The 21,831-nt window shown below is 43.1% G+C and overlaps 1 protein-coding gene and 1 long non-coding RNA gene across 5 annotated transcripts in view; one reads left to right on the top strand and one right to left on the bottom strand.

Annotated features, from left to right (window-relative positions):
- Positions 1-21,831, top strand: part of TGFBR3 (transforming growth factor beta receptor 3) — a 193,994-nt gene that overhangs the window by 124,352 nt on the left and 47,811 nt on the right. For all 4 annotated transcript variants that reach the window (XM_041750917.1, XM_041750919.1, XM_041750916.1 and 1 more), the window contains exons 5-6: positions 15,833-16,016; positions 20,451-20,619. In XM_041750917.1, coding sequence (XP_041606851.1) covers positions 15,833-16,016; positions 20,451-20,619 — 353 coding nt within the window. The remainder of the gene's footprint in view (positions 1-15,832; positions 16,017-20,450; positions 20,620-21,831) is intronic.
- Positions 13,431-19,585, bottom strand: LOC121488384. Its single transcript, XR_005987034.1, has 3 exons — positions 18,791-19,585; positions 15,553-15,692; positions 13,431-14,275 (listed from the first exon to the last, which is right to left on the bottom strand). It is a non-coding gene; the product is annotated as an uncharacterized LOC121488384 (long non-coding RNA).

Here is a 21,831-nt window from a genome sequence, read left to right on the forward strand (position 1 = left end):
ACACATATATCCTTGTGTGCATGAATGACGGAGGTGTCACAGCTGTATAGATTTTCTTTTGTATGGTATATGGATGGCCCAGAGGATATTGAGTCGTTAGAGTTGTCCCTCAATGCAATTAGAAATAGGAATAACCCTAGTCTCTCAGTCTGTCATGTTGAAATTACAAAGAAAAATCTCTTAGGAGGACCACAAAAACTCATTCTTATTTATGCAGTTATTTCCACACTGAAGAAAAAGCATAGCGCAACTGGGCAATAAATGTCTGAACTGTCAACTTGAGTTTGCTTAAAAAGAAAAAGAGATTGGACAATGCTAGATTGTCTTTAGAAATATGCTACAAAAAAAAAAAAAGAAATATGCTACAATTTGAATAGACATTTCAGTAAAGAAAAAACACAAGCGGCCAAAAGCACATGAAAAGATGTTCAATTTCATTAGTCATTAGGTAAATGCAAATTTAAAACCACAACAAGATTCTACTTCATACCCACTAGGATGATTCTAATAAAAAAGGCAAATAATAACAAGTGTTGTTGAGGTTGTAGGGAAACTGGAACCCTCATGAATGGCTGGCAGGATGTAAAATGGTGCTTTAGAAGACAATTGGCAAAACATATGTCTACTGAAAAACTTGCCCACAAATGTTCATAGCAGCATTATTCTTAACAGCCAAAAAGTGGAAACATCCAAATATCCATCAACTGATAGGTGGGTTAAAAAATGTATATTTATGCAGTGGAATATTATTTGGCCACTAAGAGGAATGAAGTATTGATACATAGCACAACATGGATGAACCTTGAAAACATTATAAGTGAAAGAAGCTAGACACAAAAGGCTACATGTTGTATGATTCCATTTGTTTCCAGAACAGGCAAATCCCTAGAGACAGAAGTACGTCAGTGATTACCAAGGCTGGTGGGACATGAGAATGAGGGATGACTACTAATGGCATAGAGTTTCTTTTGGGAATGGCAACAATGTTCTGGAATTAGATAGTGATGACTGGACTACAACTGTGAATATACTAAAAACACTGAATTGTACATATTAAAAGTCTGGATGTTATAATAGGTGAATTATATCTCAATTAAGTTAGAAAAAAATTTGCTTCAGCACTCTTTTTAAAGATTAAGGTGTAAAAATCAGTGGGACTGAATTTAAAAATGTATCTTTTTACTTTATCCCATGTATCTGATTTCGTTTGGTTTTAATCTTGTTTTATTGTATTTTGAAACTGAGTGTGTCCTCCTGCAAGGTCTACAGACACAGCCTTGGGACAAGCAGAAACTCTCAAGACGAGACATGAAATGTCTAACCCAGAGGCCTTGGCCAGCCTTTTAATGTCAGGCTTAGTTGTTTTACGTGCTTATAAGGAAGAAAGGCATCTCAGATGAGGAAAGTCAAAAAACAAGCAGCAACTTCTTCCAGTTTCACTCGTTCTTGGGATTACTGTGCTGCAATTTATGTTTTCCAGACATTTACATTAAAAAGAAAGAAATGTATACGTGTGTATGTTTGAGTAGAGGTATGGAGTGGGAGAAGATATTAGTTTCTAAGGTAAGATTTCCAGAGTTAACAGATTTATAAGATGCCCACTAAATTTAAAATTCAAGTAAACAACAAATAGTTCTTTTTAGTATGCCCGATACACTATTTGGGGCATATTTATACTAAAAAATTATTCATTGTTTATCTGAAACTCAAATTTATTTATTTATTTTTAAGATTTTATTTATTTATTCGTGAGAGAGAGAGAGAGAGAGAGAGAGGCAGAGATACAGGGAGAGGGAGAAGCAGGCTCCATGTGGGAAGCCCAGTGTGGGACTTGATCCTGGGTCTCCAGGATCACACCCTGGGCCGAAGGCAGGCGCTAAACTGCTGAGCCACCCAGGGATCCCTGAAACTCAGATTTAACTAGCTGTTTTGTATTTTATGAGGCAACCCTGCTCAGAGGTAACTCAGGTTTTTGTTTCTACTGAACACCCTGGCCTGCGTATCAGGAGGTCTGAGTACTACACAGTAGCACTGCCACTAACTAGATCTGTGGCATTGGACAAAATCACTTCACTCCTAGGGTCTCAGTGTTTTTATCTCTGAAGTGAGGAGGTGGTACTAGCCAGTCTCTAAAAGTCCTCCTGACTTTCAGACTCTATGATGCTTTGATAATACGGCTGCTAGATATTATATCCCAATTTAATTGGAAACAGAAAATGGTAATCCGAACACTGCCTCTTCAGCAAATCCAAGTAAATATCAGGGCAGGGCAGCTGAAAAAAAAAAATGAGAGAAACCAAACACTATGCTATTGGCTTTGGAATAAAAACAAATCAAAATTTAATCCTAATGAAAAATGTAAATTAATACCAGGAACACGCTTAATATTTAAAATCTAGTTTTGTATTTCTGAGAGGAGGGGGAGGGGTGGGTGAAGAAGCTGGTGTTGCCAAAATCTGGTTTATTCCTTTTCCTTAAACTTGGGGGGAAAAAGATCTAAATATTTTGGGCCTCTGCCACCAAACCACAGGCAGTTCTCTGGTCTGCACTGCAGTTTGGATGACTGACAAGGCTCAGTGAAAAACAAGTGCTATTTGTTTTCCTGTGCCCAGTATTTAACTGGAAATCAGAAGGCGAAATTTCCAATCAGTTGTTAAATAGCCCCAGATGTGTGCTTAGCTCTGCTCTAGGAAGGGACATGCACAGCCTATACCACGGCACATGTCCACGCATTCCTTTTCATGACTCCAAGTGATGTGTAACCGAGAGTTATATCCAAAAATGCCCTTCAAATAACTCAGACATTCAAGTTTGGTTGTGGAGGAGGGAACTTTAAAAAAAGTTCCTGTATCCTCCACTACGTCGCATTTAAAAATCTGGAAATGATTTTTTTCCTTTTCTAAATTCCTCCTTTCCCTTGTTTGGCAGTTCTCCCCACGTTTAGAAAAACATGAGATTAGCATACCTGGGAGCCTTGTTCATTCATCCAACACTCGGTTTGTAGTGCCTGCAGGATGTTGGGAACTGGGGCTACGTATGGAGGGTTCCAGAGAGAAATGGAGTGGACCGCCTACCCTAGAGGAGCTGCCTGCTAGAGATGGTGAAGAGATTGGGAATTGCAGTTCAGGGTAAGAAGTACCGTGGTTGGATCCTGAAAATTGGGGAAGATGAGAATCATCTTCCAAACGCAATGAAGGCAGCTCCCTCTGTGAAACTAACTGAGGTGCAGCACGGGTCAGGGTTGCAGACACGAGCAGCTTTTTGCTCAACTGGAATTGCTGCTCCTATATCGTAGGAACGTATATAGACTAGGGATTTAGATACACCATTTTGGATTTTCCAATGATAAATTCTGTCTCAAAGGCAGATTAAATAACTCAACATTTCAAGATTGGTTCTTCTTCTTTCTAAAAAAACGTCTCTTGTGGAATGAGTCACTGTGCCCTGTGGGATATTCCAAGTGGTTGTGTACCATGCATTTTTGTTCCAGAGACTGCTTATCTGTTGGTTTTGTGGCTTGTCCATAAGAGCCCTAATTGTAAGGGGCCTGATCCTCTCATGAACTAGGGTCAGTCAACTACCATATTTCCTAGGAACGCGTTTCTGGTCCATTTGTGGTAAGAGAGCTCTTCCTAAATGTCACTGTGGCAATTAGAGCATTGGAAAGAGTCCAGTTTCAGCTGGTAATCCTGGTTCAGAAAGAGTTTCTTGGAAGACTTCCTAGGATTTATCTTACTTGCTGGGTTCAGGCTTGTGAATGTTGCCAGCAAGTGGCCCCTTGGCCTTACGAGGTCTGCCTGGGTGTAGTCTTCCTTCTGATCAAGACATCCTGTCCTGGAGGGTTCATGCAAGCGTAGACTTTTCCTGGCTCTGCTGGACTTGCTGTGTCATGTCTGTGTGCAGGCCTGGGGCCCATCTCTGTGAAGGCTTTGGTTTCATTCAACAAATTGAGGTTAAATAAACTCGATTTCACTGAGGGGGGAAGGCTGGTTTCTTCGTGTAGAGTTCCATTACATGCTGTAGGGCGTTAGAGTCTGAGGCTCATCTGGCAATCCGATGAATCTGCCCTTCCCAAGCTTTGGGCAATTATATCAAACAGTACATCGCTGGTGCCCTTGGTTAATGTGGTAGGCAGCCTCCAAGGGGCTGTTTGGTAGAAAAAGTGAGTGTTTTGTTAAGGGAGGTTGCAGAGTATTTTTTCATGTAGTAGGAGGGAGAGAAACTTGTCTCCTGGGAGATTGTGGTGAGGCTGGCTAGAAAGCTCGTGGCTGGGCCTTGGTCCTCTCAGTGAGGCCCTGGGCTAGCATTCTGCACAGGTGGCCTGCCCTCCTCATCTCTGACGGGGACTGTGTGATGGCCCGACTCCTTCCCGGGCATAGAGTCCTTGGGTTTACTTGAGGCAGCCCAATTCTGGCACTCCAGACGGCCGTCATCCAACCCCTGGCTTAGAAGCTGATTTCTGCAGGAGAAGAAAGGGCCTCTTTGGCCTTCCTTGTTCCTTTGCCCAAGGTAAAATGTGTATCCCGAGAACAGTTTTTTTGCTGTTGGTTTTTGCCCCTGGTGGTGACGCTATATCCTCACATGGCCTCTGAACGCCATTGGGCCAGGGAGTCCTCTTTACTCTGCTTCTGGCTTGTCCCATTGGGGGTGCTGAATGACAAGGCTGTGATCCTAGGACCCAGAGTATACCTAGAACTCAGGGGCTTATCCATCTACCTCCTCTGCTAAAGGCCCACAAAAGGCCATTTGATCTAGCCCTTCCATATTTATCACAGAGAGCCTGTTCTGGACATTGTATAGTTTCTGGCTGATACAGGCTGCTGGGTAATGTTCAGAGCTACTGTTTGGAGCCAACACTGCAGTGGTTATTATCTCCAGTGTTCTATTGCTAGGAGGCTAAGGTGGGGCTCTGTCTACCCAGCTCTACTGATTTCTTGAGAGTAGCCGACTACTCCATGGTAGTGCAGTAGAAATAGCTCTCCAATGGGCAAGAAAATCTGTGGTTCTGTTGTCAGCTCTGCTTTCTGTCAGCTGTGTGGCTTGGGCAGATCCTGTAGCTTCTCTGACCATTAATTTCCTTGTCTATAAAATGGAACTTAGATTATCCATCTTGATAAAGAGGAACTCTGTAAAGGGAATTCTGAGAACCTCTTTGGAGCCAAGCACTTGTAAAGTTCCATTTGTACCCTTGAACCTGGGTTGCCAGATTGGATGTAACTTAAAAGAATCTTCCCTGGTGAGGGATTTCCCAGAAGCACATTTGGAGAGCAAAAACAGATTGAGGATCCTGGTAAGTAATAGTAATAATGTCAACGTTTTATTTTTTTCTGGAAAAATGCCCCCCCCCCCTTTTTTTAGAGAGAGAGAGAAAGAGCACATAAGGGGAAGAGGGGGCAGAGGGAAAGGGAGGATCTTAAGCAGGCTTGGCTTGATCTCACAACCCTGAGTTGGTCAAGAGACGCTCAACTGACAAAGCACCCAGGTGCCCCTGAAAAATGCCCTTTAGATGGCAAGTGCACTTTAAATTTTGGGTCATGCTCATCCTAAAATCCCGAGAGATAGATGAAAAAGGGTAAATTTAGGAGTCTGGAGAGCTTATTTTATAAGATCATCGAGGGTCCCTGTGTGGCCTCAGGTTCTACTTTGGAAAAGCCTACATTATAAAGCAGTCATGCTTCATTAATTTGTTAACCTGTGTAGACTGAGTCTGTCTTTCAGGTGGAGTGACATATTTTGCTCCTCTTTGTATATTCACATATACTATCATTTTTGTAACATTGCCATGGGAGATTAGAGTATTGCTTTTTGTAGTGGCTCACGTTCAAGTTTGTGCATGTTTATATTCAGAGGGGCAGCGTCTCAGAGCTTTCTTCTTGGACATGTGTAAACATGTTGGGTGTTAAGAACAGAGGCCAGCTTCAATCCTTTAGTTCTTTATGTTTCAGCAAAAATTAAAATTAAAAGCAGAGGGTGACCATCATGAATGTTTTGAGAAAAAGTGTTGAGTGTTTTAATCATTTTAGTAGAAGAAAGTAATCTGGTTGTAGATACAAAATAAAAAACACCCAAGAATTTTTAAATGGTTGCATGGATTTGTGTTTCTTGAGTATACCATTGGCAGATACCATAATCCCATGGCTCATGAATATGTAGCATTACAAATTATGACTGTAGGTTCGTGGGCATGGAAATTATTTCTTTAAAACAAACTTAAAAAAAAACATTGAGTCATGATATATGGTTAATAGAAAACATGTTTCAGATCACATTTCATATCACGTGGCTTCGGAGGAAATAGGCAAGCACAGCCCTCCCAGGAATTGGGTAGGGAGAGCATGTGATTTTCCTCTTTCAGAATATAGGGTTTAGTCCTCATTTGGGAGGTAAATATTTCAGTACTGTTCCAGTATTTTATGTAAGTTTGTTTTTACTGGACTTTGTGCACGGAATACACCACAGCATAACCTCAGTGCCTTTCTGTGTGGGGACTGTTATGAGTTCTAGGGCACATCTGCATAGGTCCTAATTACATATAAACCTAAATTCTAGAGAAATTCCTATTCTACTGTATCTATGTTCTTTTTTCCTCTAGAATGGAACTAGTAAATACTTGACACAGCAGGTGTTTTGGAAATACTGTTGAATTTTTCTTTGCTTTATTTGTTTTTCTTATTTTGCTCTATTTTCCCAAGCATGCAACTCCAAAAAGAGATTTGTGTGCACAGGAGTCCAGGAAAAGGAGTAGTAATCATAAAAGCTGGGGGCAGGGCAGGACAAAAGACGGAGAGGAGATGGTCTTGATTGTCTACGTGCTGCACTTTCACCAATGCCAAAGTCATGTGAATGTGTGAAGCTGGGTGTGAGAGCAGAGCAGAGCAGGGCAGCCAGCCCCAAGGAGGTATACAACCTGAGTAGCAGGCACTCACCCAACCAGCAACTCAAGCTCCAAAAGGACCACAGCTGAGATATAGGGTGTGTTCGTGTGTGATTCCTGGAATAGATTTTCCTTGGGGATGTCAGCAGGCTTTTCTTTATCTTTGGGTAGCTGTGGCTCCTCTGATTTCACAAGGCACATTTCTTTCTTTTTAGATGTGCAAGATGATGACTCCATCCATGACTTGGTCTTACCCTCTCCCTCTTGGCTTTTTTTTTTTTTTTTCTTCTTTCTTTCTTTTTTCTACCAGCACAGAGGAGAGGATTCTTGCTTGATCTGTACACAATCCTGTTCATGCTTAACAAAGATTATTTGGAATTTAAGTAATATTTGTATCTACAGCCTAGAGCAGTGATCTTCAAATATGCATTGGAATCATGGGAGTGGTGGGAGGAAGGTTATAATGCAATTTCCTGTAGCCTACATTCCTACTCACCCTGGAATCTTCAGGATGATTTTACTGGCCTAAGGATCACACTTTGTGAAGCATTGAACTTGAGGTGGCTTCTTGACACTAATTTATGTTCTGAGACCAGATCAAGAAGCAGAGGGATAGGTGGATATTATGAGTGTTTCCTTAGAGTCATATAGGAGGAGATTCTAGAGCAGTGCTGACCAATAGAAATGTAAACCACAGAGGCAATTTAAAAATCCTCCATTAGTGCATTTTAAAAGGTAAAAGAAACGTGGAATTGATTGTAATGGCATATGTAATTTAACCCAGTATAACCAAATAATATCATTTAACATGTAATCAATAAAAAAAATTGTTGAGATTTCTTTGCTTTTTTTCTTGTGCTATATGACATAGTACAAAGTCCGGTATGTATTTTACATTTACAACACAGGTCAGTTTACCTAGCAATATTTCAAGTGTTCAGTGGTGGCATGTGGCTAGTGGCTACTATACTTGACAGCTATAGACAGGTACAGCCTGCCCTGAGCCACTGGCAGACACATGATTGATCATCATGTTGACTCCTCCTCGTTTCTCCACTACTGTATATGAATGCCCTCAGAATCCTTCTCCATTACAGAAATTTAGGCAGGTAGTACCAAACGGTTGGACCTCAAGATCCATTCATTCATTCAACAAACACTTCTTGAGTATCTTTGCTGTATACAACACTATTTTAGGTGCACAGAATACCCTCATGAACAGGCCAGATGAAGATCCCAGCCTCTGAAGAAGCTTACGTTCTGGTGGGAGGAGATAGGCAATAAGTATGATAAATAAGTAAATTATATGATAGTTTGGTAGGTGACTGTTCAATCTAAGAGCAAGGAGAACATGGAAAGCAGGTTGTGTGTGGGGGGGATCAGAATTGTTAGAGTGGGGCTGCTGGAAAGTTGGATTGTAATTTTAAATAGGCCCCATGAGAAGGTAACATGTGAGTGGCCTTAGAGGAGGGTGAGGACAAAGTTCAGATGAGACTTCTTTGTCAGGACCGTTCATCTGGGAGCATTCTTTATGAGGTGAGGGCAGTGAAGCAGGAGGAAGGGCCCAGGACGAGGGTAGTCCTTAGGGTATAGCACCACCCTCTGCAAAGTTTCTCTTTCCCCCCTCACTGAAGACCAAACCAACTTGGGGGGGGCCCAGAGGGATACTGTGATGCAACCACCGGGCCTCTGAGTCAGCTGGTGTGCTGAGTTAAGTGCTAAAACAGAAAACCTCTGTTCCAGGAAAATGGTGACTGCACCCATCAGCCAGGATTTGTTCACTTCACTTGGGCTTGGGAGATAAATCTTGAGGCTTCCGTGGATCTGCTTAGGACTTTAAGAGTTAAAGCTCAAATGCAGGTGTGGAAACAAAGGAGCTGGTTGCCTCTTTGGCTTTTTTCTTGCTCTTTTTGGACAAGGTTGTTGAATCTGATCCAGAAAAAATAATAAACTTGGCTCTCGTTGCCTCGCCGTAAGTTCTTGTAATAAAACTCCCAGCACTGGCAGATAGAGTAATGTTCTGCTCTTTAAAAAAAAATCTGGTAGCATAACCAGAATCTAAAATACAAATGTCGTGCGTGGTTGAAGTAGGGAAGAGCACTCAGGAGAGGAGGCGGCCCAGTGTGCATCTCGGCAGCCCAGGGCTTATTAGCAGTAAAGTGCTTCACGTTTGCCCCTTCAGCAGACGCTTGCTAAGGATCAGGATTCTTGTAGCTCAGCCTTCCATTCATTCCCACAGGAAGATGTTTGTCATGTCAGGGAATGTCAGAGGACTGGGTTTTAGTTAGCAAGCAGGAGGAAAGTTCACTGAATTTTGGGGGGAAGACATGGAGCTACTGAATGATTTAATAATTGGTTTTTAGCTGGAGTTATTGGGTGAAGAAGCAAATCATGGGGTTTCAAGGTTGGCTAAAAGATCATTTCCTGGGCAATGAGGGAAGTAAGGAGTTGGGGTGACAGGAATAGAGAAATTATGGCATATCCTTTCCTGTAACAGAGTTGAATTCTAATCAGCAGGCAATTAGCAAGTCCCTGCTTGGTGCTGTGTGCCAAGCCCGGGAAATTTGAAATGAACAAGGCGCTTTCTTGGCCCTCAAGGTGTTGTTCTTTTGCCAGTTTTGCTGGCAAATGGTCACAGTACGTGGGAGAGAGGGGCTAGACCAGAGGTGTGACAGCTTGAGGAGAGGAAGGGAGTCTGTGAAGCTTGGGAAGAGTAGTGCAGGTGGGGAGCAGGATGTAAAAAGATTGGGGAGCCTGAAGCAGCAGGATGAGTGATTCCATATGGTGGGGACCTGGGGGTGTGGTACGAAGTGGGGCCGGCAGAGGCCCTCTCTGGTCATATGCCATCTCAGATGCTTAGATACTGTCCTGCATCATCATGTGTTGACTTTTTTAAGAATGATCTCTCAGGTGCCAGGGTGGAGGAGGGAGACAGGATTAGCAGGTCAGAAGATAGGAGGTGACTGTAATGGTTGAGATACATGTTGATCTTAGGGCCAAAAGTGCGGTGGTAGGATGGCAAGGTAGAGAATGGGGGATAGAATCAATAGCTTTAGAAAGTTTCTGCCATTTTATCCAAATATAAAATCCTTGTTCTTAACATTTTAAAAAACAATTCCATATTCCTTCATGTGGTCATTTTCTTTGTAATTGTGATTGTAACTCCTCCTTGTATGAGAAAAGGTATTTGCTTTTTGTTATTCTCTTTACATCTGTGTCCTTCCACAGACCTTAACCCAAGCCAGACTCTAATAAGGGGACCATACCATGAAGATGAGGCTGGGGGTAGGGCCCTGACTGTTAGAGGGATGACAGTGATAGAGCTTGTCTTTATTTCAGCAGGACTCTGGACAGGTTCTAGCATGATGCCCTTAGAGATAAGACGAGGGCGGTTCTATGGAGTTACTTTGTAGTGGCTGAACAACTCGGGACCCCAGCAAATGCTGTTTAGCATGCTTGGGTTAGCCCTGGGGTGTACCTGCAAGTCCACAGACCTTAGCCTGGTCTTATTCCATTGCTCAGGGATTCAGATGAACGTGTAGAAGACACACATAGGAAATACAGCGATGTTGACAGCTAACAGAATAAAGATGTGTTTGTGTTCTCCACAAACTTCAAATATGGGTCTAAGGAATAAATATAAGACTTTGTATGAAAGAGGTACTGGTATAAGGGAAGGATGTAAAACGCCTCACCCTGATAAAATAAAGACCTGGGTATTTAGGTGCCACCATCTCCACTGCCCTGCCCTGAGCTGCCACTTGTTCTCCCTGAGTTTATCGCAGAAGTCTACTCCTGCTCTCCTGCTCTTGTCTCCCTTCAGTCTAGACTGGCCATAGCAACCAGAGTAATTCTGTTAAAGCACTTGTTAGATGTTTTCACGAACTCTCAGTGGTGAGCCATCTCACCCAAACTGAACGTCACAAACCCTTACCAGCACGGTAAGGTTAGGTAAGGGTAAGGTCAGGTTGGAGCTCCTGGTCTCCCTGACCTCTCTGATCTCAGCTACGTGTCCTCTCCCCCACCCAGAGCCCAGTGCTCCAGCCGCACTGGCTCCCCACTCCCGCTCCCCGTCGCCAGACCTCCACACTTGGTGTTCTCTGAACCACAGATGCTTTCCTTCCGAAGTCTGCAGAGCTTGCTCTCTTTCAGGACTTTAGCTACTCAATGACTTTCTCAGTTGGACTTTCCCCTTGACAGCATTAAACCTTCTCCTCTTCTCTCTCCATAGCACCTCTTAGGATATTACGTATTTTACTTAGTTATTTTACGCCTCTGACTTCCTTACCAGACCGTAATCTCCACAAGGATATGGAGTTCTGCGTGCCCCCTTCTGTACTGTTACCCCAGCATCTCCAACAGTGCCTGGCCTAGAAGCTCAATAGATACATGTCACATGTATTTTTAAAGTATAAATTAATGAATAGGAAATAACAGCAGGGTTCAGCTGATAGAAAAGCTAATGTGATTTTGGGCCTTATTGTGTCCACATAGGTGTAGAAAGAGATTTATTGTAAGGAAACTGACTCACTCAATTATGGAAGCTAGCAAGTCCCAGATCCAAACAGTTTGTCCCAGTTTGAATCCAAAGTCCAGGAGGCTATTACTGAACCATGAAGAGCTGATGTCCCAATTTGAAGGAGACGAGTTTGTCAGGCAGGAGAATTTTCTCTTAGACAGGGAGGGGTCAGGCCTTCAGCCTATTGGATGAGGCCCACACACATGTTAGGAAGGACAGTCTGTTTCACTTAGTCTCCTGATTTAAATGTTAATCTTATCCACAGATACCCTCACAGAAATACTCAGAATAATGTTTGACAAAGTACGTGGGCACCCTGTAGTCCAGTCAAGTTGACACAGAATTAACCATTATGGTGCATCTGTCAGACCGCACCCCAAACACCAAGCCCTGTCCCAGGCACCACATTTCAGAGCCCAGGCTGGTTAAGGTCTGACAACCACAGTATCTGGGCAGGACTTGAGGGGGCTGGAAATAGTGCCCTGAGGATCTGAAGTCATGATCAGGCTCAAATGACATCTTCAGACATTTGAAGACTTGTCTCATGGAGAAAAGAAGAAGAAATTCCTGGTCTGGAAGGCATAGCTCAGATGTGTGGGTGGAAGGCAAATCTTACAGATAGAACCGAAATCCACCTTGGGAGCTAGTGAGGTCTTCCTTCTGGCAGGGTTAGTGCCATACAGGCCAGCTATGACCAGGAGTCAGAAGTCTCCAGTTCTGGTTTTGCTCCAGTGCTGATTCTCTGACCTTGGGTAGGCCAGTAGCTTCTCCAAGGTTGCTTCGTCTCTACTGTAGAAATCATAGTAGCCTAGCTCTCAGGTCATCCCAAGAAGCAGATGGAAAGAACATTACCTTCTAAAGCTTGGTGAGGGTTGGGGGAGGCCTTTGTCGGCGTCCAGCTTTGTCGGAGCCAGGAGAACCGGTGGTCCGGAGGAGTGCTGACTAACCCCTAGCCACAGCAGGAAATTTCCACTGACCTGCAGTCAGGGACACTTCACTGCCTCTGGCAGCTCTGCTTTCTTCTTATTGGAATGTGCCTGAGGAGTGGCAGTTAACTCCTTTTCCAAATTCCTCAGCTGTGAGCGTATGAACCTAGTTGCCTCTGGCCCGAGAGAACGAGAATGCAGACCTGAGCAGGGTTGACGTGGAGGGATCAGTCAGGAGTTGCCCCTTCTTGAGGAATCTGCTTTGACGTAGTATTGCTCTTCTGTGACTTGAGGGTACATTTCAAAGTTGCTCTCTATTTCTTCTCTTATTTACACTCTATATCCCACGTTCCACTCTGAAGAAACACACTCTGTGTAAAATGTTTAAAACTCAAGTGCTTGATTTTATGGCTGTAGCATGAAGGAGGACAAAAGGAGTGGAACCTCCGGGGATGTCTGCCTAAACATTCAGGATGGTGCTGGCAGAGCGACAAAGGCCTTTGCACTGTTGTGGGTTTTTTCGGTGACAGCCTTGATACAAATGACTTTTTAGCACAAGTGCTTTTCAGTGAAAAGAAGATCTTACTACAGTGCTTAAGTCATAAAACTCAGATAAACCCTGAAGTTCAGTGCTGGTGAGTCGCAAAGCCTCCGAGGATTTATATGTAGGTTGGCATGGTTCTTTGTCAGGTAAATGGTTCAGGAACCTTTTCTTATGCAAGGCATTGTCAAAACAAGGTTGAAGCTGAACAGTCCCCACTGGCTTTGCTTTATATAAAACTGGCATCAGGACACTTAGCAAATGTCATTACCCCACCTCATAGCACTTGGTGGCACCTGATACATAGTAGGTGTGCAAGAGGTGGTAACTAATGAAGAGGTCATGGCTTATGTCCAGCTTAGTAATGATTAGCTCTGGACTTCCCGAGCCAATACAAACCAGGAAGCTTCTCTTATTATTTATTAAGTGCTAACCAGCTCAACTTCTAATATAGAGAGGGCTGTCAGTTTAGGGATCCAATCTGGGGATCCCATAGATGTTTGAGTGTTACTAACATTTGGTCAGTTCAAAGTATAGGCCAGGATTTCTCAGTCACAATAGTATTAACATTTTGGATAATTATTTATCATGGGGGCTGTTCTGTGCATTGTAGAATGTTTAGCAGCATTCCTGGCCTCTTCACTGGATAGCTCCTCCTTCCTGGTTGTGACAATCACAGATGTTTCCAGACATTGCCAAATGTCCCTTGGGGGACAAAATAACCCCAGGGAAGAGCCACTGATGTAGAGAAAGCTGCAAGGTACCCACACTGTCTCTGACCTATAATAATGCTTTTTAAACTATCGGGTTACTCAGTACCCGCTAAGGCGGGGCTTCTCAACCAAGGCTGACCTTTGGAATTGCTCAGGGAGCTTTAATATATCCAGTGTCTAGGTCCCATCCCAAAGATTCTAATTGGTCTGGGTGTAGCCTGGACCTAAGGATATCTGGAAGCTCTTAAATGCTTCTACTTTTCAGCCAAGAGTGAGACCACAGCATTAGTAGGTCATGGAATCAATTTGGGGAGAAACTTCTTTCCTAGCGTTTAAAAAAATTCAGTAGTACCTCTTATCTGCAGTTTTGCTTTCCATGGTTTCTGTTATTGGTGGTCAACTGCAGTCTAGAAGCAGATTATCCTCCTTCCAATGAATTGTCAGGAGGTCAGTAGTAGCCTAACACTGTACCACAATGCCTATGTCATTAACCTCACTTCAACTCCTCATGTAGGCATTAAAAAAAAAAAAAGATTTATTTATTTATTTATTTATTTTTATTTATTTGAGAGAGAGAGAGAGAGAGAGAGAGAGTGAGCATAAGCAGGGGGATGGGCAGCAGGAGGGGAAGAGAATCTCGAGTAGCCTCCTCGATGAACGTGGAGCCCCATGTGGAGGTCAGCCTCATGACCCTGAGATGATCTAAGCCGAAATCATGAGTCAGAAGGTTAACCAGCTGAGGTATCCAGGCACCCCTCATCACATAAGCATTTTATTATCTGACATCATCATAAGAAGAAGGGCAAATACATTAGAATAAGACACTTTGAAGAAGACAGACCACATTCACATAGCTTTTATTTGCAACATACTGTTTTAATTGCTCTATTTTATTAGTAGTTACTGTTGTTAATCTCTTACTGTGTGTAACTTCTAAATTAAACTTTATTATAGGTATGCATATGTAGGGAAAAAAGCATGGTATAGGGTTCAGTACTGTGTATGGTTTCAGACATCCGCTAGAGGTCTTAGAAGATATGTCCCACAGATAAGCGGAGACTACTGTACATACATATAATTGAATAGAAAATATTAATGCTTAGCACAATAGTTAGGGTAAGTACTATTTTGTATGTGCATTAAGCCTGAAAATACTGCTGTAATTAATAGAACCATGAGCAAAATCCCTGCCCTCACCTGCTTTTAGTCTGGCTATTTATAATCCTTTCAGAAATTGTTTTGCTTTTTGATAATGACAAGTAGTTAATGTGAAACTTAATACATTTGTAGTTGTGTGACTTGGGAATTTATGAACCTTTTTGCTGACAATTTGAGGTTTCACCCTGACATTAATGAAATCAGTTATTTTTATAAATGCTAGCCAATAAAGATGACATACATATTTTCACCAACTAAATTTGATTGCAGTGCAGCAGCAAGATGATAATTTTCCTCTTTTTGTATGTGTTAATTATATATACCATGATGTGCTAGGTCAGCAATTGTCTAAGTACATCAAGCAAGAATGTGGTACTTGCATAAATCAGCCCAAAAGTTTTATTAGGATCAGTTCAACAGCCTCATGACTTCATTATCTATGGGTTTGGGGGGGGGGTGTCTTACAAAATAAACTATAATATGCATGCATCTCACTTCTAGGACGCAGTGTAATGTGGTAGAAGGCTGGCAGTCTCCAGTCATTCTTCTTATCTCAGCATTCAGGAGAACATAAACCCTAGGGGCATTCCTGCTGTGTATCTTTGGTGGCGACTGTTGGTAGATGCTGCGGTCATGGAAGACCTAGAAGTCAAATGTACTTCCTAACAAGGCTTTGGATTGCTTGCCTGATCTTGAAGCCCACAACAAGCCCATGACAACACTCAACTAAGGCTTTCTGCTTGATTTGAAACTCATTACTTGAAATTACTTCAATTTAGATATCAGAAAGAACAGCAGTGATAAGTCTTATGATAACTCACAATGCACTCTGCAGTCTCTCATCCCAGAGTTCTTTAAAAATTCTTGGAGGTGTCCTGCATCATTGGTAGCTTTGTTGTTTCCTAAAAGAAGTAGCCTTGGGACTGTTTCTTGAATCAGCTGCTGAAAATAGATGATCTGCCTTTATAACAAAGAGAAGAGGTTAGATTGACAAATACCCATTGGTTGTCTGATAAGTGCTTTCTCTAATGATAATTCAGCCCCTGGTGACTGTGTCACATTAAATATGTATGTTCCTTTATTCTGTTCTCTTTCCTCTAGGTGTCTCAGGGTTCCACGGTCCAATTTTCATCAGGAAACTTCTCTTTGTCAGCAGAAACAGAAGAAAGGAGCTTCCCCCATGGAAACGAACATCTGTTAAATTGGGCTCAAAAGGAGTACGGGGCAGTCACTTCATTCACTGAACTCAAGATAGCAAGAAACATTTATATTAAAGTGGGAGAAGGTAAATTGTATGTGGTTTCAGTTAATGACTGATTTATGGAAGTCAGTTGTTTTCTTTTCAGAGACCAGGTGGTTAGGGCAAGGAATCCTAGAATTATAGAATGTGGGAGCTGGCAGGGACCTGAGAGATCGCTGGACCTGCTCCCTTCACACCCCCCCCCCCTTCCCTTCTTCCTTCTGAAGACACAGGCCTGGGATCAGCTAAGCAGGCAATGGGGAGCAGCATGGTTGGGAGAGGAGGAGATTATGGTGTAGGGTTTAGAAGACCTCCACACACAGAAGTCAGAAGCGAATGAAGGGTGAGAATCTGAGGTGAGGGACAGGAGGTGATCTTTAATGGCCCGAGAGAAGAGTTGCCAGAATGAGTCAACAGTTAGGGCGTCCTCTTACCTGTTGATCTGCAAACACTGGGAGCCAATGTTAGTTAATGGTCTTGAAACATAGGTTAAATTTTGGAAAATCGCAGAGGAAAAGTGCTTGAGTATATTTTTAATACTCATGCCAGTTACGGGGACAAATTATTGGAGAAAGGAACTGTGTGGCCTTGATAAGAGATTGCCCATTTTAATTTCCTTGCCTTGCAGAGGGATATAAATATCTGGTAACTCAGCTTGAAGGCCCATTTTTAAAAATAACTTCTTTCATCATTATTTTTAGTTGAGTATATTTGGAGCCCCCATAAGTTACTAGAAATAACAACTCTTGTGAATGAGTGCTTGTTATAGTCAGGTGATTGTATGAAAATTGCATGTTGGGCTTCAGTGTCCATCTGCTTTCTGTTGGACTCTACAGCAGTTGTCACCCCTTCCACAGACAGCATGGCAGCACAGCATGGGTTCTCGAATGCTTGTTCCCAGCCTATTCTTATATCTGGGCTGTTTGACAGATGTAGGGAAGGCGGATACTGACGTTGGAGTGTGTGCTATTTGCAGAGGCCACAGCAGGTGCTTCTCCCATGTACCCCATTTAGCCTCACCAGTAATCCTAGGAGAAAACCATTATTTCCCCCATTTTACTGAAGGGTTAGTGGTGGGTTAAGCTAGCTTGCTAAAATCTATGTTCTTAGCAAGGGACGAAGCCAGAATTCAAGCCCAGGTTTCCTGACTCTTGAATCTAATGCTTATTTCCTGATGCCCTAAGGTAAGTTTTACTTAGCCAGGTAAGCGCAGCCTAAAAATGCAAGTAGGCACCTGGATGGAGAGACTTGTTCAGCAGAGCACAGAGAAGAAGAGTTTTAGATGAGTGTTAGATCTAAAAAGTTGAAGTTTGTTACTGAACTCAGGGTGGTCAGGTAGCTTATAATATAAGTCAGGTCCCACTGGAACAAAATGAAAAAAACCTCTTTTACTGAAGGTTCTAAGCCCTGCCAGAGGTCTGCATTTCTGAAGCAGAATTCTAGTAGCATGAAAGGTATTGATTACCAGCAACCTCCCCCCAGGAATTTGTTCGAGTAAGAAAATGTATTACAGTAACATTTAGAATGTTGAGCTGTTCCCTTGATAGTGCAAGACTTTTTATGCAGAGCCATTTGCCTGCCTTGAGAGTGAGGCGTTAAGGGCTTCCCCAGGGCCACACACTTGAGTCAGGGAAGACCTTAAAGGACCTGTTGTCCAGTCCAGTAAAAACTGGTGACTCCTTGGTAACACCTTTGGAACCCCTGAAACTTGATTCCAGCCCCCAGTTGGGTAGGAATCACTGGTGGACAGCATGGAGAAGAGCAATTGAGGGAAATGATGGTCCTTGATTAGGTTGGTGGACTACAAGGTGACGTCTGTCACCGTGGATCAGGCTCCACTGAGCAGGACTCATCAGCCAGCTTCCCAAAACCCGACTTGTCTCCACTTAGCTTGAGCCCAGGGATCCCAGGCCACGAGCCTCCTCTTACTGTATCCCCAGTGGCTCTCAGATGTGGTCCCCACCCCAGAAGCAGCCTCATCGCCTGGGAACTTGTTAGAAATGCCAGTTCTTGGGCCCGCCCAAGGAGAGCTGAATTGAAAACTCTAGGGGTGGGGTCTAGCCATCTGTGTTTTAAGAAGCACTCCTGATGATTTGGACACATTTGAGAGCTACTGCTTTCACCTGTATACCTCAGTGGAATAATTGAGGCATTTCAGTTCTTATCCCAGCTGGTCTCATTAACTTTGAGACTTCAAGCAACCCCCTGATTTGCCACTTAGGCCTCAGTTTCCCCAGCAGGAAAATGAGGGGTTTGCATTACCTCCCAGGTTCCCAGAGTATATCATTCTAGGTTGCAAAGTCATTTGTCAATCCTTTCCTAAAATACAAATAAGCATGTGACTTTTCCCCCCAAAACTTGCCAGGTTTCTGCCCGGGGATTCCCCTTTGTGGTTTCCTTTCTACTTGGCAGTTAGTGTAAGTTTTGATGCCAGGCATGCGGAAGGTCGTTTGGGGGAAAAAGAACTCATACACACACATGTGTACACAACAGAAAGTGATCAGCTTATTCAACTCAGTGACAGTGGCATCTGGGACTTGAGCCCTTAATAACAGCAACTTTTAAACAAACCTTTCCTAGTGGCTTAGGAGCATCACAACATGGGTGAGTTTTTTTGTTATTTATCTCAAATCATTGTTGGTCAATTCACAAAACCCATACCATGTGCCCTCTATATGCCAAATGCACACCAGGCACACCTGTGACCCGGATGGCTCTAAGCCATCATCCCAAGAGGGTCGTAGTCTCTTGAGTTCCAGACTAGTTTGTCCCTGACCCATACACCCCGCCTCTGATTCTTGAAACCATTTCAGTCTTACCATCCCAGTATCATTTTCCGTCCTGTGATCTGGGGGAGGCATCCGCAGGGCTGCAGCTGCACGGTGTGCATTCCCCATCTGTTCATCTGGCAAAACCTTCAGCAGATGTGGAGGGGAGGCTATAGAGCCCTGGCCTCTTCGCTCTGAGGGGGTGTGTAGGGAAGAATGCAGAGGGAAGATCCTGCATGCTGGGGCCTCGGGAGCTCCTCTGGTCCCCTCTGGTTTAGGCCTGGTGTTGAGGGCACCATAGCGCCCAGAGCTATGATGGCTCCGTGTGTGCTTTAGACTTTGGCACCAGGGAGGTGATGCAGGCTTGGTGGGGGTTGGGATCAAGGCACTATCAACCCAGTCTTGGACCTTCTGGGCTGATTCCTCTGTCCTCGGTGAAACCTGCATGTGAATTTGAACCCCAGCATCCTGTCCATTAAATGAAAGAGGCAGAAGTTTATTTCATTAAAGTGCCAGGGCTCTGATTAATTATCCCTTCTGAAAAAAGTTTGCTACACCTAGAACTTCCTTGACACTGGTCCCAGCTGTCGCACTGCCAGCAGTTTCAAGTTCTGTTTAAACATTTAAACCACTGGCTGGAAATCCCATCAAGCACAGTGCTGTGTAAACGGCGTGTGCCGTTACAAGAGTATCTTCAGACTTTCGGTACTTGTATCGCTTGCCCTGGTGGAGGTGATGAGCAGCCCTCAGCACCAGGAGATGATGTTTGTGAAAGCACCTTGTAAACTGTGAAGTGTTGGAAAAGCGTTAGTCATCTGTGTCAAGGTTGTGAGAAAGAGTGAAAGTCTGTCCTCACCACTTCCCTCAGATTCCTTTCAACCTTGAGATCTAGAGTTTGTGAGGAATAAATAGGGAATGATTAATTCCACATAGCAGGTCAGAGAATCAATTAGGTGGTTGGTTCTCCTATCCATTGAAATAGCAGACATCCAAGGAGGAGCATATCTGGGGGATAGGATAGATCATTGATTCCAGTATTAAGTATGCAGGCTTTGAAATATCTATTGGATTTTTCAGTGGGAGGTACTTGTTCCCCCAAAGACAACACAGCTCTGCAACTCAGAAAAGGAGTTATGATCTAGGTACAAGTTGAAGCCCTGGGAATGATTGAGATCATCTAAGAATACAAAACAAAAGGATTGAGGAAGGAACTGAGTTCTTAGCCTTGGCTTTATATCAGGATCAACTATGGAGCTTTTCAAAAAGAAAGCTTCCTAGATACCCCCCTTCCCTTCCCCAGATCTTCTGAATCAGAGTGTCTGGGATGAGGTCCAAATAGGTGGGTTCTGGTGTGCACCAAAGATTGAGGATGGCTGGTGTTTAAAGAATGAGCAGAGGAGGAGGAGCCAAGGAAAGAGACGAGATAGGTCAGAGAAAGTGGATGAGGACAAAGCAGTTATCACGGAGACCAAGAAAGGAGAGGATTTAGACCAAAAGAGAGTGCTGGAGTTGGTCAGCTGGAGGTCCCTGGTGGCCACAGGGGAGGCATCACAGGGGCAGTGGCCGAGGAGTTAGTTTTATAGCACTTCCTAGGGCTTGTGGTTCCCTGCGTTCTGCACTTGCTCACCGTCCGTGTCACCTCTTTCCTTCAATTCTGGTTACCATATAGCTCTGTGGTTTGATGGATTATCCCGTGCTTCTTTACTTTCAGATCAAGTGTTCCCTCCTACATGCAACATAGGAAAGAATTTTCTCTCGCTCAATTACCTTGCTGAGTACCTTCAGCCCAAAGCAGCAGAGGGTTGTGTGATATCCAGCCAGCCCCAGGATAAGGAAGTACACATCATTGAGTTAATTACCCCCAACTCTAACCCTTACAGGTGAGTGAATGTGTGTGTTCTGAACTGAGAAGAGATGAAAGGGGTGCCTGGGTGGCTCAGTCAGTAAAGCGTCTAATTCTTGGTTTCCACTCAGGTCATGGTCTCCCGGTTATGAAATTGAGCCCCATATCAGGCTCTATGCTCAGCGCAGGATGTGCTTCAGAGTCTCTGCCTCTCCCCTGCCCCTCCTTCTTCTTGTATACTCTCTCTCTAAAATAAATAAAATCTATAAAAAAAAGAAAGAAAGAAAGAAAGAAAGAAAGAAACAAAAAGAGAGATGAAAATAAAGATCTTTGCTGACTTGAGAGAGGTACAACCCTACCTGTGTAGGAGGGAGGGAGCCATTGATGCTTTGGGTGAATTAACAGAAGTTTTGAAGAAGGAAGTGAAGGCACCAATGGTATATTTTATTTTCTGCATCTGTGTCTAGATGTCCTTCTAGATGAGTTCCTGAAGCCTATTCTGAACTTCCAAGCACTAAATGTAGACAAGATTCCTCTTGCTCCGTCATTATCTCCTTTGACTGAAGTTATCTCTGATAAAAAAAATATATAAAATACGCCTTATTAACATAATTATAATTTTAATAACATTCTGTTTTTAATAAAATTCTATTCCTAGCATCCTCAGAACACATTTGCAATCATACTTTAAAGCTCTGTGTGTGTGTGTGTGTGTAGGTGTGTAGGTGTGGCCCTTCATCATGACACACCAGAGAGCCATTAGATACAACCTGCCTCCTGCTTGTGTTCTTTTCTCCCTCTTCACCCTCCGCTTCCTGCCCCAGGACTAAGAATTTAACTCTTCTGTCAAGAATGATTAGGAAATTAAAAAGAGAATAAAAGAGGAAAAGTGGCTTTCTCCCACTGTAGCCTGCATTCCTGTGGACTAGTAATTTAAAATGTAAATTTATATTGTAGAGGGATTTCAAAATTAAAATTCTAATCAAATTTTACTTTCAAAAGTGAATAAGCTACACATCAGTTTTGGGAAGATTCCATTCTGTCCCACATGAAGGATTTTGTGGAAAATTAAAAGGGAATGGGAATAGAAGCAATCTGGCAAATGTGCTTAGATATTAAGCCTCAGGCTTCATTTGAGTATATCATTCATCATATGCTTTACAAAGTGTGTAAAACCAAATGGAAAAAAAGACTTTCCTTTAAATTCAGAATGACAGAAATGTTATTGTTTGGTTAAAAAAAAATTCCT

This window comes from Vulpes lagopus, chromosome 3, assembly GCF_018345385.1.
Source record: "Vulpes lagopus strain Blue_001 chromosome 3, ASM1834538v1, whole genome shotgun sequence".
In the NCBI taxonomy this organism is placed as follows: Eukaryota; Metazoa; Chordata; class Mammalia; order Carnivora; family Canidae; genus Vulpes; species Vulpes lagopus.